This window comes from Enhydra lutris, unplaced genomic scaffold (assembly GCF_002288905.1).
Source record: "Enhydra lutris kenyoni isolate GAN:26980312 unplaced genomic scaffold, ASM228890v2 scaffoldscaffold7, whole genome shotgun sequence".
NCBI lineage: Eukaryota > Metazoa > Chordata > Mammalia > Carnivora > Mustelidae > Enhydra > Enhydra lutris.
In genome coordinates this window covers 36,589,012-36,603,551 of record NW_019154091.1, presented here as the reverse complement: position 1 = coordinate 36,603,551, position 14,540 = coordinate 36,589,012, and the positions used below count along the sequence as shown (strand labels likewise).

General features: G+C 36.5%; 1 protein-coding gene across 1 annotated transcript in view; it reads left to right on the top strand.

The window, feature by feature from the left end:
- Window positions 1-7,516: 7,516 nt before the first annotated feature.
- Window positions 7,517-14,540, top strand: part of LOC111142219 (CD69 molecule) — a 10,056-nt gene continuing 3,032 nt past the window's right edge. The window contains exons 1-4 of the mRNA XM_022495249.1: window positions 7,517-7,764; window positions 12,333-12,455; window positions 13,444-13,643; window positions 13,993-14,096. Of these exons, the coding sequence (XP_022350957.1) occupies window positions 7,701-7,764; window positions 12,333-12,455; window positions 13,444-13,643; window positions 13,993-14,096 (491 nt within the window). The 5' untranslated portion in view covers window positions 7,517-7,700. The remainder of the gene's footprint in view (window positions 7,765-12,332; window positions 12,456-13,443; window positions 13,644-13,992; window positions 14,097-14,540) is intronic.

The following is a 14,540-nucleotide window of genomic DNA, read 5'->3' as shown; positions in this document are numbered from 1 at the left end:
ATTAAAGAAGTTCACAAAACTCTTAGTATGTTACAGGCATCAATCATGAATTTATGGTTAAATATAGCATATAGTTTATTTTATATTTTTTGAGTTAGTTTTTTTTCCCTTTTAATCTGTTAATGTGGTAAATTTGGGTGATTATTTTTTGAATGAAAAAACAACATTTTTTTTCCTGGAATAAAACCAATGCTGTGTGGTATATTATTTTATGTATTGCTGAGTTCAATTTTCTAAACTTATTTTTAAAAGTTATTCATTTATCTTCATGAGTAAGATGGGCTGGTCAGGTTTTGATTACAGTGTTTTACTGACAATATCTTTTTATCTTCTTTGAAAGAATTTGTAATTTCTTATTTCTTCCTTATATGTTTGGCAAATTGGAACATGAAATTATCTGGGCATGGAGTTTTTGTTGATTTGTTCTCATGTTTTATTTCTTTCCCAAAAGGATGTATTTAGTTATGGATTCAATTTATTTAATAGTTACAAAGCTATGCCATGTTTTAAATATTTCTTCTTGTTTCAATTTTGGAAGAGGTGTTTGTCTGGGATGTGTCAATTTTACTTACATTGTCATCAATGTTAGCCTAAAATTATTCATAATACACTATTATGATTTTTTATGTTTGCCTTGACTTCTCCTACATTTGGAAAATTCCCTTTAAGGGTCTCCATTTTCCTTTCCTAACATCTTGCCTCAGTAAAGACAGACCACCCCAATCCATCAGAAATATTTTAATGTGGGACGCCTGGATGGCTCAGTCATTAAGCATCTGCCTTCTGCTTAGGTCATGATCCCAGGGTCCTGGGATCAAGCCCCACATCGGCCTTCCTGCTCAGTGGGAAGCCTGCTTCTCCCTTTCCCACTCTCCTTGCTTGTGTTCCCTCTCTTGCTGTCTTCTTTCTGTCAAATAAATAAATAAAATCTTTAAAAAAAAAAAAAAGAAAGAAAGAAAGAAATACTTTAGTGTGTTAGTGGTGCCTGGGTGGCTCAGTCAGTTAAGCTACTGACTTGGTTTGGGCTCAGGTCATGATCTCATGGGTCTTGAGTTTGAGTTCTAAATAGGACTCCAGGGGGGACTCTGTCCGAAGATTCTCTCCCTTTGCCCCTCCCCACTCGTGTGTTTTTTCCTCTCTCTCTCTGTCTCTCAAATAAGTATAAATCTTAAAAAATTTTTTAATACATTTAAACTTCAGATTGATTGGGCAAAAGAATGGTAACAATTCCTGAATGTCTTCTACCTGCAGGTTTTTCTCCCAGTATGTAAGCAGGTGCAAAGAGATCTACAAGAGGTATAAGTAGTTCTGTCCAAATTCATCACTCAACTGACTGAGCTACCCAAATGCCCCCAAACAGATATATTTTAAATCACTTACTGGATCAAGCCTTGACCTGCCTAAAATTTCTATGTTACATTTGCCATTTCCACACTATTGTTTTTGAGAATATTCCCCCAAAATGTTTTCTACATTTACATGTAGAAAAGCCTGGGACTAATTTCTGTAAAGTACTAAGATATGGTTATGAATTATATCTCATCTTTGTTACAGTTCTTTTACATCTTTTACTTTCAAAAATAGCCAAATTTTTCAGAGTCCAAGTTTATGTATATGTGAACACTGTATTTAACCTTCACTGTTTCAAGTCAGGGAGAAGAACTATAACAGCTCATACTTTCCAAACTTAGAAAATTCAAAGAGAAAAGTCAGCGAGCAGAGAAGATTGGAAAGTGTTGAGAACTGGAAATTCCCCCACTTACTCATGGTTACCTGTGTTGACCCTTTACAGTAAGCAATTAGAAAGCACATGCACACCTGTGATTTAAAAATAAATTTTACCAACTTGCATAATTTATACTAATTTGAGACAAAATGTTAAAAACTAAAGGTTTTATTTCCAAGATTAAAAGCCATTCAGAAACCTAATTCACCCATTGAAAGAAAAAAGAAGTTTCAGGAAAAAAGAAAATGATGAACACTTAGTCTCCGGAAATTGTCTTAGGTCGGAAGTTTGCGGTCCCTATGAACGTGTGCTACCAAAAACGTCCTCCTGAGCTGCTCTCTGATAAGGACTGTACATCCTGTCTTCTCTGCATCACTTTGCATCTAGCTCATATTACTTCATTTCCTTTCTGGGACTTGCCCCGGATTTTTCATATAAGGTCAAGAGCTGCACTGACTTCTGGTGTCCTGAGTGGCTTCTTCCAAATTTGTCCAGACACGAATTTCTCTAAGCCTCACTTTTCTCAAATGAACTATGAAATGTTAATGATAATCTCTGCCTGTGGATATCCCTCAACTTTTTGATATGTTATGCATGAAATAAGACATACATCTCTGAAAGTATACACATACATTGTTATGTATATAGGAGATTGAAAAAAGTTTAGTTGCACTAGTTTTGTTTCTTTAGTTTTCTTCATGTGTTTCTTTGCTTTGGAGAATTGAATGCATCTGGGCTAACCACACAGGAAGCTTGCTTCCATATTTAGATGAATAAGGGGCAACTGAAAAACCTGACCCCAAAATCTTTCCTGCATTGCATCCTGACTCTCTACACTTGGCTTTGTCCTATTTACTATAATTCCACATGTAGAGACACCTTTCTTTGATTTAACAAATACTGATTAGTAATATGAACATACAATTTATTGCATATAGTAAGACACTCTGGTGAGTGAAGTGGCACCCTTTTTCATAATGACATCAGGTGCGTTGGTGGTATAGTGGTGAGCATAGCTGCCTTCCATAATGACATCAGGACAAGTGTCAACCAGACTGGGCTAGGCAAACCTTATTCATTGTTCTTCCACTGCTTTATGTGAATCTCAGTCGATTGCTTTCTCAAATCTATGGGAGGTTTCTTATACTTAAAAAAAAAATGACTGGAGAAGCAGATTAGGGTCCATGGAAAAATATTAATTTTGCAGTGAAGTTCAGGTTATCGTAAAGGACTTGAATAGCAGGAGATCTGGTGGATACCTAGAAGCCCCACAGATGGCATATGTTCTCGGTAATTTGACTCGTTTTTATGTTTGTGGAGGCTGCCTACTTCCACCAATACAAGTGTTATTTCAGTAGAATACTTTGGCTGCTCCCATAAAAACAGAAAAATTAGTTCAGAAAAAGGTAACAGATTTTGATCAATGTTATAATGTTTACAGGTATTTATTTTCTTTTTTTAAGATTAATCTATTTGAGAGAGAGAGAAAGTGAGAGAGAGAGACAACTTATGTGGGAGGGCAGAGGGAGAGAGAGAATCTCAAGCAGACTCTGGGCTGAGCATGGAGCCCAACACTGGGCTCGATTTCACGACCTTGGGATCATGCCCTGAGCCAAAACCAGGAGTTGGACCCTTAACTGACTTACCACCCAGGTGCCCCCAGATATTTATTTTCTTAAAATAAGATCTCATTATCATTTTTCTGTGCCCAATGGTCTATATATATAGTACATATTACACATATGAAGTATATAATAGATGTCACATATATATGTACATGTGTTTATAAATATTAGCATATAAAAATATATACACTTAATATCCATTCAGTTGATTATGGCTGAAGAAACAAGAAGACTTGAGCACACAGATAAGTGTCTTAGTATCATGATCATTGTCAGAGGTGGAAGTAGGTGCAACTTCCTCTGCCTGTGTCCTAGACAGACACAGGCCACATTGCATCATTGCAGCAAGAATGCTGTGACTTCTTAATTTTATCTTTTACATCAAATGCAGAAATTTCCCTTTTTATGACTTATGTCAAACCGATTCCTTTATACATCATTAAATGCCTAATATATACCAAACACCATAGTATAACACTAATTTTCTAGTTTATTATTTTTCTTCACAAAACTTTATAAGTTGGATGCTATTAATTTAATTTACAGAGAACAAAGCCAAAGCTCAATGGAGCTGCAGAGTTAACGAAAGTTTGAGCTGATATTCACATACATTCTGTCATGTATCTACCCAATAAATATTTATTGAACTCCTTCTGTGTTCTTGGTACTATTTTATCCTAAAGATTCATTGCTGAATAAGTTAGCCATGCCCCCACTCTTAAAGATGTTACTTTCTAGTAAGGGTAATAATAATAAGTAATAATAATCATAATCATAAAGTAATAATAATAATAATCATGATAATTATTTTTTGAGAGAAAAAATGTGTGAGCAGGGAGGGACAGAGGGACAAGGAAAGAATCTTAAACGGGTTCCCCACTGAGTACAGAGCCAGATGTGGGACTTGATCTCATGACCTTGAGACCATGACCTGAGCTGAAATCAAGAGTCAGATGTTTAAACTTAACCAACTGATACTTAACCTTAACCAACTTATACAGCCAGGTGCTCCAATAATGATTATTTTTAAAACTATAGAGATAAATATACACATATATCTAATGAGCTACAAAATTTCAGACGAGAATATATTCAACAAGAGAGTAAGGTAATAAGTTGTGGCCGATGGGAGGTAATTTATACAGGGGTCTGGAGAAGTTCTTACTGAGAAGGTGACATGTGAAGTAACATAAATCAGAAGAAAGTGTCAGCCATGGAAAATCTGAAAGTGAAGAGAACAAGAGCAAGAACACACTTCATAAAATTAAGATAAATTGAACTTTTTCAAGGAACAAAAAGAAAGTCATCATAGTGACTTATAGGGAGTAAGAGGGAAAATCCTGGAAAATGATTATTTGTCTGTAAAATCTATACTTTTTAAATAATGCTAATCAGCCTAATTGTTCTGGAATATTCACATCTCAAAAATAATTAGTGTCTGACTAAGAAAGTTATGTTTTTCACACAAATATGGGAGTCATCAGAGCGGAAAAGCCACATTAGTAAGTGGTTAAATTGGACCACGATGCCTAGGGTAGTCCAAGCAGCTGTTGAAAACTGCTCTGCATGTGGAGAACACACAAGGCAAGGATTACCAGTGTGTGTAAAGATACTTTCTTTCTATCTCTTTATAGAGAGACTTGAGAGAGTTCAAATACTGTTGCAGATTTGTAACTGCTCTATTATCCTGTTACCGGACACCCAGAACCGTTCTTGAGCCTCAATGTCATAAAAATGAACACTGAACACCAGACAAAGATAGCCAGGCAGAGTTTATGAGAAATAGCTTGTATACGAGGGAATCAACAAGAAGGAGGAATGTCGCTCCCCAAAGGCGCTCTTCCAAAGGAGGGGCTGGGAGGGGGGAAGCGTCCTTCAGTCCCATGGTCATTATCTGTCATCTTTACTTTTCAATGGACATGAGACAATCACAGGATACCTTTCTCCACAGTCAACATTCTCCTAGGGCTCCAGGAAAGTAGAAATACCTGTGCAAGCAGACTAAATTGTGACTTCTAATTTTGCCCAGGCCACCATTAATCCCTAAAAGCTGTTATTTCTCATTTGTTTGCTTTCCCAGAAGGAGGTATTTGTCTATAAGAATATGGAAACTTTTAACCTCAGACATTTGCCTCAGGCCTGTGGCCTTAGAGGAATTAAGTCCCCTTTGCTTTTCCTATACGGTTTCGTTCCCATGCATTATTCACAATATAGGGTATGGGATTAGTATCAGAATGTGGACATTAATCCAGATGTCCCAACTTTAGAAGAAAATACAGATCTGATCCAAGTTGCTTTCACCCAAAGAAATTAGCAAAAGTATCAGCTGTTTCCCTTAAGTACCCAACTTGACCCTTCCATCACTCATCGCAATATTCAAGTGCGCACTTGCTATCCAGTGGCCATCTATAATCCTACATACGTCCCCAAGTAGCACACTACAGTTTAGAAATTTTATGTTTTTATACATATTCTTTCATTAGTTCATATTTATTTACTCAACGCATTCAACAATGCATTGTTGTACTGTATGTACTGTACGTACTGAGTACATACCAGGTTCCAGTTACTATGTCAGGTGTTAGAGACACAGAAGGGACAAGCCAGAAGAAGTTCTTGTCCCCAAGCAGCTTACAGTCTAGTTGGAAAAGTAGATGATAAACAATGGTATAATATCAGATATCACCAAGTCATATAAAGAAAGATAAAGGTATACAGTGGCATAGAGCATAGAGAAGGTAAGTAAAGACCTTTCTGGGAAGATCACAGTTGAATAGTGAATCAAATGAGTTGAAGGGAGAGCAAGACCTGCCAGGAGATGGAAGAAGAACATTTTAGAGAAGATACAAAGACTCTGAAGTGAGGGTGTGCTTGACATTTTTGTGGTATAGCAAAGGTTACAGCTGAAGAAGACAGTGACTAATAGAGAAAATGGCAGGAAAGGTAGCTAGGGGGAAGCTCATGGACCTTCTCAACTGTAAGCAGGCCTTTGGATCTTATGGTAATTTTGACAAGAAGCCTTTGGTGGGGACAGGGTGGGGGAAGGAAGATGAACATCTCACCGAAGTGATATGACTTAATTGTAAAACAACGCTTCTTGCTATTGTGTGTAGGAAATTGACTGAAAAAATGGAGTGGAAGCAAAGAGAGCCCTTAAGACCAACATGTACCTCTACATGTCTTAGGTTAACAAATAAATACGATGGCCAAACTAAGCTGTGGTCAATGATAATTCCCAACCCACTTAGGTATAATACTTCCACAAAGGCTTTAATCTGAAAACACATAGTCTTTAAAGAGGTGCTATTAATGATGAAAATTCTGGCAGCAATATCAGTAACCAGAGTTATATTTTGATCCCCTCCTTAAATCACCACACACAGACATTCTGCCTTTATAGCTCATTGGGATGGTATTGATACCATGGCAATACATTTTTTATAATAATCACACTCCAAATGTCTGGCACCTCAGAGATACAGGAAAATCACCTAAAATAGGGAAAATTCAGAGAAGAATAAGCTATTAGGACATATTAGGGCAATCTAAATGAAAGTCAAATATGACCAAAAAGTTAACAGGAGATAAATGAAACAGATAATTTAAGAAAACAATTTTAGAACATCGGAAGTTCCAGACCACAAGGTTTCTATTTCCTTAAAGCAAGTATGTACTAAATGATACCTTAAAAGAACTAGTCCCTAGGGAAAAAGTGAACGATAACCCTTCTGACAGCCAATTGATAGTTTCTAAAGTAAAATTCTTCCAGAGTGGAGAGAGATTCATGAGGACAGAGATCTTAAAATTCTCATTGAACAGTAAATCCTCTCACCCCAAACAGTGTCAGGTTCATACCGCATGCTCAATAAATATTAGTCACTAATTAAATAAATGAATGAGTTTCCAAGGGAAATAATTACTGTCCAAATTATTTCCATCTCAAAGTTAAGAATCCTTAACTTTTCATTCTTTACTTAATATGTCGTCTCCTAAGTTATTTGTGTTCTTCACAAATTTAAAGAAGGATGTCTCAGATCCTGGGAAAACCCCGCTAGTCTCTTCATTTTACACCTACAGTTGTGAGAAAGCACATTGCAGACAACAGGGAAAACCCGCAGCTCACCACAATAACATATTGTAAATTGTCTGGGCCGCTGGAGCATAAATTAGAGAGAACTGATGTAGTTGAGTGGTTAGGAGGCAGGAGGAAGAGGGTGGAGACAATACAACGGAATATAAAGGCTGAGATAGGTCATAGACTCAAGAGACTCAACTAGAGCTTCAGCAAAGACTTTCGCTCTAGACTGGCTTGGCCTGGGATTAACCAGGGAATCGTGACTAGAACAAAGATGAATTCTGAAGATTGTTCCATAACAGAGAACAGCTCCTTACATCCAGAGGGTGGACAACAAAGTAAGTCAGACCTTTGTTATACATTGGTCAGTCTCTTTCTCTCATTCTTTCACACACATCTACCTGTCATCTCTCTCTCTCTCTCTCTCTCTCTCTCTCACACACACACACACACACACACATCAATCTATCATCTAACTGTCTGTCATCTATCATCTATCCCTCTGTCCTCTGATATTAGCAGTATTTTTTTTAAATGAGTATTTGTCTTTAGAAACACTTGATTATGATTTACTTCGGTCCAGGTAAAGGAGAAAATGAGAAAAAGTAAATATTTCTCTATCCATGAGAAGACAGGATACCTGAGATTTGAGGAAACCACAAAGGTGGATTTCTGAAGATCGTTAGAAATCTGTTTTTGTTTCAGTTTATATCACATCAATTCTTCAGATTTAATTAGAAAACTCCCTGCACTGGCCCACCGCGTGTGTTCACCACCATTTTTTCGTATCCATCTGTACGTGCTTTTGGAAGCATTGCCCCTCTTTAGAGCAATGGTTTTCCCTGTAACCAATTACATTCATTGTCTTCACCTTGCATCCTTGTATGCCTTCTGTTTGCTTCAGCTTGGGTTCCCATGACAGCACCCTCCAGTTGCTGGGAATGAGGGTTTCCAATCTTTGAAAGAATAGCTATAAACATATCTGAACATTAACCATGTCTGGAGGTAATTTCTTAGGAGAATGTCATGAAAAATTCTTGAAAATACAAACTTCTGTTTTCTGTACTCTATATGGAACTCTTCGGAACTCTTCGTTTCATCATTCTGTTTCCCCCTTTCAATCTCGGGCTTCAAATTCTACACGAATCATACACGGTTCTTCCTTTCTTTTGTTTTTCATCAAAATACATCAAAATAGGATCACCTTAGCTATTTACCTCTTCCTCTTTTCTGTTCATCTATTCTGTCCACAGATCTGTTCTACTTCTTATTACTAGAATGCTCTCATTGTTTCTACTATAATATGTTTCTGTGACCTTTTCTTGACTTCTTCTGTTTCTATCTCTTCCTCTCTAATTAATAAGATGCTCCAAAACACTAGCATGTGGCAGGGACAGTTTACTTATAAGCAAAGTTATCCAGTAATAAAGGGGTGTGTTACAAACAGCAGAGCTGAACAATCTGGAGAAAGGGATTATTTTGTGAGTGTGTCTCTTAGACTGATTTACTTTAAAAAGACATCAGCCACTTCTGATAAGCCTATCTTTTACCTAAGAGCACAGAATTGACTGTAGATAGCAACTATAAGCCACAGAGATTTCTGGTGGCTAGGTAACCATACTTTCATGGCCCAGTTGAGCTGTTGAAAAGGAGAAATGTATATAATAATATATACTATAATAATGTAATATATATAATAAAACATAGTATCTATTATGTAATATAATATAATAATAATATAATAATAGAACTACTCAATAAATAGAGAGCATAGTCGAAAGGACCTAATTCAGGGATCCTCAGCTTTTTCTGAGTTCATCCAATTTCCTGCTGAGTGTTTAGTTTATGCTGCTCTTGTGGCTGCTTTATTAGTATGAACAATCCTTGAGCATCACTTCTGGATGTCTCAATATACAACTGTGGATTTATTTTCAGTTTCTTCATTAGTGAACAAGGACCATAATCAGAGTGGAAGTTTGCTGTTGGGGCAGTGTTTTGTCACCTAGGTGATAAGTCAAACTGTGAGTAACAATAGCCCTCACGAATGGAAAACAAATGTACAGTCTGAGAATCATGTCCACAGCTTACCCACTGGATAAGCCAATAGACTGGGCTAGGCTCTGAGTCCATGAGCTATCCAGATGGGTTCGTGTGCATTAAGGAACCAGAACTGTTGCTTCATTGAGTCTAAGTGGCATGATTGACTCTCACATGGGGAGAAGTGAAACTAGACAGCTCTGAACTTGTTACCCTACCTACCAAGGGCTGCTTCCGGTGATCGACTGGTGGAAAAAAGGAAGATTTGCTTTGAGAAGCTGTGAGAAATAGAAGTAGATAGGGGCTTGGTAAAGGCTTCTCTTGCAAAATCTGAATGCAGACCTACGCTGGGAAAAACAATCCCCAGCAGCAAAAACTGAGTTGGCAACCAATAAACAATGAAAGAAAGCCCATCTCTTTGCTCAGTTTGACTTTAGAGAAATGTTTAAGGAAAAGAAATACAAAAATTTCAAGATATGTTCTCTGCTAACATCCTTTTAATTATGAAAGTCATACACATTGAAAAATAGGGTCTGTTTGCATTTGAAGCTATTTTGTATGGTAAACTCTAATATCATGCAAGTGGCCATTTTACATTTCAGGTTTTGAGAATGTAATAGGGAAATATGGATTTCTCGTGAGGCCAAATTTTAAAAATCCTAAGAGCTCATCCTAGCAAAAATCAAATTCAAACTCTGGACACAGAATCCACTCCACTTCTTCCTCAATTATTTATTTATATTCTGAAACAGATATTCTTCTAGTTTTCTTTAAACTAAGAATCATCATTCACATGAGATTTATATTCTACAAAAATATTTCTTATTGGTGAAATCAAATTTTTTACTCTGTTCCAGCATTATATGGAAGGTAAATTAACTTCCATTAATTAATTATTAATTAATTAATTATTAAATTAACTTTAATAATTAACTTCCACATACCATTTGTTGTTTACTGTTGTTATATTTCTTCTATTATTTTAACTTCTCTTGGAAAGTTCAAATGTCTGACTCCTTATTCACGTATTTTTAATTGAGGTATAATTTATGTACAATGGAGGCACAAATCTTAAATATGCAGTTTAATGAATTATAACAATTCCAATCAACACTGAAATTTTCTTTTTTTAAAAAGAATTTATTTCTTTATTTGACACATAGAGTGAGAGAGCATAAGTAAGGGGAGCAGCAGGCAGAGGGAGAGGGAGAAGCAGGCTCCCCACTGAGCAAGGAGCCTGATGGGGGACTTGATCCCAGGACTCTGGGATCATGACTTAGCCAAAGGCAGATGCTCAAATGACTGAGCCACCCAGGCACCCCTGAAATTTTCTATCACCCTAGAAAGTTCCTGTGTTTCTTTCTGGTCAAATTACATTTCCTACACACATAAAAGCAATCACTTTTCTGATTTATATCACTATAGTTTAGTTCAACTATTTTTTTAAAGCATAGTTTACACATATCATTACCTTATTTTCAGGTGTACAACACAGTACTGCTACATCCCTTAATGTTATGCGCGCTCGCCACAAGTGTAACTACCATCTGTCACCATACAGCTCTCCTACAATATCATTGACTATAATCCCTGTGCAGTGCCTCTCATCCCCACAATTTACTCAGACTTACTCATTCCATAACTGGAAGCCTGTATCTCCCATTCCCCCTTCACCCATTTTACCCATACCTTCATCCTCCTTCCCTCTGACAACCATCATTTTGTTCTCCATATTTATAGGTCAGATTCTGCATTTTGTTTGTCCCTTCATTTGTTTTGTTTTTAAATTCCACACATGGCTGAAATCATATGGAAAAAAAGACTTCTTATTTTTTTTAAGATTCTATTTATTTATTTGACAGAGAGAGAGAGAGAGATCACAAGTAGGCAGAGAGGCAGTCAGAGAGAGAGGGGGAAGCAGGGTCCCTGCTGAGCAGAGAGCCCAATGCAGGGCTCGATCCTAGGACCCTGAGATCATGACCTGAGCTGAAGGTGGTGGCCTAACCCACTGAGCCACCCAGGCACCCCATATTTGTCTTTCTCAGTCTGACTTATTTCACTTATAGTTCAGCAATTCTTGAAAGTCATATCAACGGAAATATATAGTATATGATTGTAGCTGCATTTTCTTTAGTCAACATTTTTTTATATTCATGCATTTTGTTGCATTTATCAGTTTTTTTAATTGCTAAATAGTATTCAGATATACCATAATTTATCTTTATTCTTGTTGATGGATATGTGGGTTATTTCTAAGACTTGGCTCTTAAGAGTAAAGCTGCTATGAACATTCTTGTTTTGTACAAGTCAAATTGCTGGATCATAGGGTAGGTGTATATTTATTGTATAAAAGAAGTTCCCAAGTTATTTTTCCATTTTGCTCTCCCATGAGTAATATATGAAAATTTCAATTGTTTCACATCTGTACCAATCACACCAAAAAGTACCACCAATCTTTTTTTTTAATTTTCAGTCATGCTAGTTGTAGCTATTTATATATCAATACAGTATTTTTTATTCATTATCCACATATATTGTGTTTATGTTATCTCTCTTAAACAATAACTACACAGAGGTTAAAGTACTATGCTTAAGATGTCCATTTTATATGTCTTCTAGGATAATCATATACTTAATAAATGTTTTTGCGATTCAAACAATAAAATTATAATATATTTAGAATTTTTGGAGCTACTAAGTGCACAGATTGGGAAGATATTTTATGATCTCATTATCATCCCTGATTTGTTTCACTCTCCCAGCTCACTCAAAATTTGGGAGAAATTAACTTATAAATTTCATATAAGAAGATAATGAGACATTGAAATGTAAATGCTGCCTGAATTCATCATCAACTTTCTCTCTTCAGATAATGCAGCCAGGCCTCATTTTGCAACACAGCGTGAAGGGTGCCTTCAAGTTCCTGTCCCATGTGCTGTCATGAATGTGGTCTTCATCACTGTTTTGATCATAGCTCTCGTCGCTATATCAGGTGGGTCTGTACTTCATGAATTCATTGACTCTCTGCTGTTAGCATTCATGTCCAGCTGAAATCAACAGGGATTACTTGGTCTAATTAATGAGAAATTCTGATTAATTTAGAATCACCCCAATCATGATATATGGCTGATTTCTTCAAGAATACTAAATATAATTCCATATTCCTTAGATGATCAGTGCAGTGCTTTCTGAGTTTTTGAGAACTTCTTTATAAGTATTAAAAGTGTCTATGTTTTATAAATTATTGTGGAGGAAAATTACATTTGAACATATTTTAAGATCTGGATTAAAGGGACTGATTTAGATCCAAAATAAATAGACATTTAGTTAGGCAAAAAAATGTGGGCTTCACATTCATTGTTGATAGGAAAAAATAATATCTAATCCACAAATTAATCAAGAATTGATCAGTCTTTTGTCTTTTATCTCCAAGACCACATAACGGTGGTTATGGATAATTTAAAATATATCTAGAATCTCCCTAAGAGTCAACTGTGATATGGTATTCAGAACATATAGCAACACCAAGATACGTTTGTGTCTTTACAAACAGGAAATTTTACAACTTTATGAAACATCCTGAGCCAGAGATCTTTCTGTATTCTGAATTATTTCCCTGCAAATCATTCTGTCTTTCATCTCCCAAAAGAGTGTTATATTGACTTCATTGTAATTTATAATGCCCTTTCCCCTTTCCAGTCCAAAGACTACTTGCAAGATTTTTCTATTTTCCTACCCCTTTCTGAGATTATGGCCCCAAAGATACCCTCTTACTTCTTATACCCTGACAATAATGATGAGGCAGAACAGATTAGACAAGGTGAGAACCTGCCTTCTTCTTGCTTTTCTCAGAATTCACTCCTTGTCTTTCATCCTAAACATTGTCACCTAGCACTGCACAGCACCCCCTGAACTGATTTCGCATACTGTGAGTATTTACTTTCTTTTGTTACTAAAACAAACCACTTTCCTGTTCACAGTGGGCCAATACAATTGTCCAGGCCAAGATATGTCCCTATTTCCAACAAAGAGCCACGTTTCTTCATGCTCGGATGGTTGGATTGGATACCAGAGGAAATGCTACTTTATTTCCACTGAAAAGAGGGGCTGGACGCTGGCCCAAAACTTTTGCTACGAACAGGATGCAACTCTTGCGTTCATTGATTCTGAAAAGGACATGGTAAGATAGTATTCAAAAACAATTTAATAAACTATTGCTATTTTTTAAGAGAGATAATCTGTGATTTCTTTCTGTTTCCATTGTACCTAATGCCCTTGTAGGAAAATTTAGTCACAGAAAGCTATATGATCAGTCTGAGGTCGCAATCAGAGTTCCATTTAATCTTGTAAATTTGCTTTGATTACTTAATGTCAAAGACCAAAAATCCAAATGAGCTTGTCCTAACTAGAGCTAATAAGTGATCAGCTTTGCTATCATGCCTTGAATTGAAGCTTCTCAAAAATAGGATGAATTATATACTTACGCAGAGGGGTTATTTAATACACAACTCCTTTATGCTTTCTTAAAGAGCTTTTTAAAACGATATGTGGGTATAACTAATCACTGGATTGGGCTGAAAACTGAAGATAATCAAACGTGGAAATGGTCAGATGGCAAAGAATTCAACAACTGGTAAGTTTCAAGATGTCTTCTTTTAAATTTTTTTTTTATTATTAACATATAATGTATTATTTGCTCCAGGGGTACAGGTCTGTAAACCGTCAGGCTTACACACTTCACAGCACTCACCATAGCACTTACCCTCCCCAATGTCCATAACCCCACCATGCTCTCCCTACTCCCCTCCCCCCAGCAACCCTCAGTTTCTTTTGTGAGATTAAGAGTCTCTTATGGTTTGTCTCCCTTCTGATCCCACCTTGTTTCATTTTTCCCTTCCCTACCCCCCAGACTCTCCAGTTTGCCTCTCAAATTCCTCATATCAGGGAGATCATATGACAATTGTCTTTCTCTGATTGACCCATTTTGCTCAGCATAATACCCTCTAGTTCCATCCACGTCATTGCAAATGGCAAGATTTCATTTCTTTTGATGGCTGCATAGTATTCCATTGTGTGG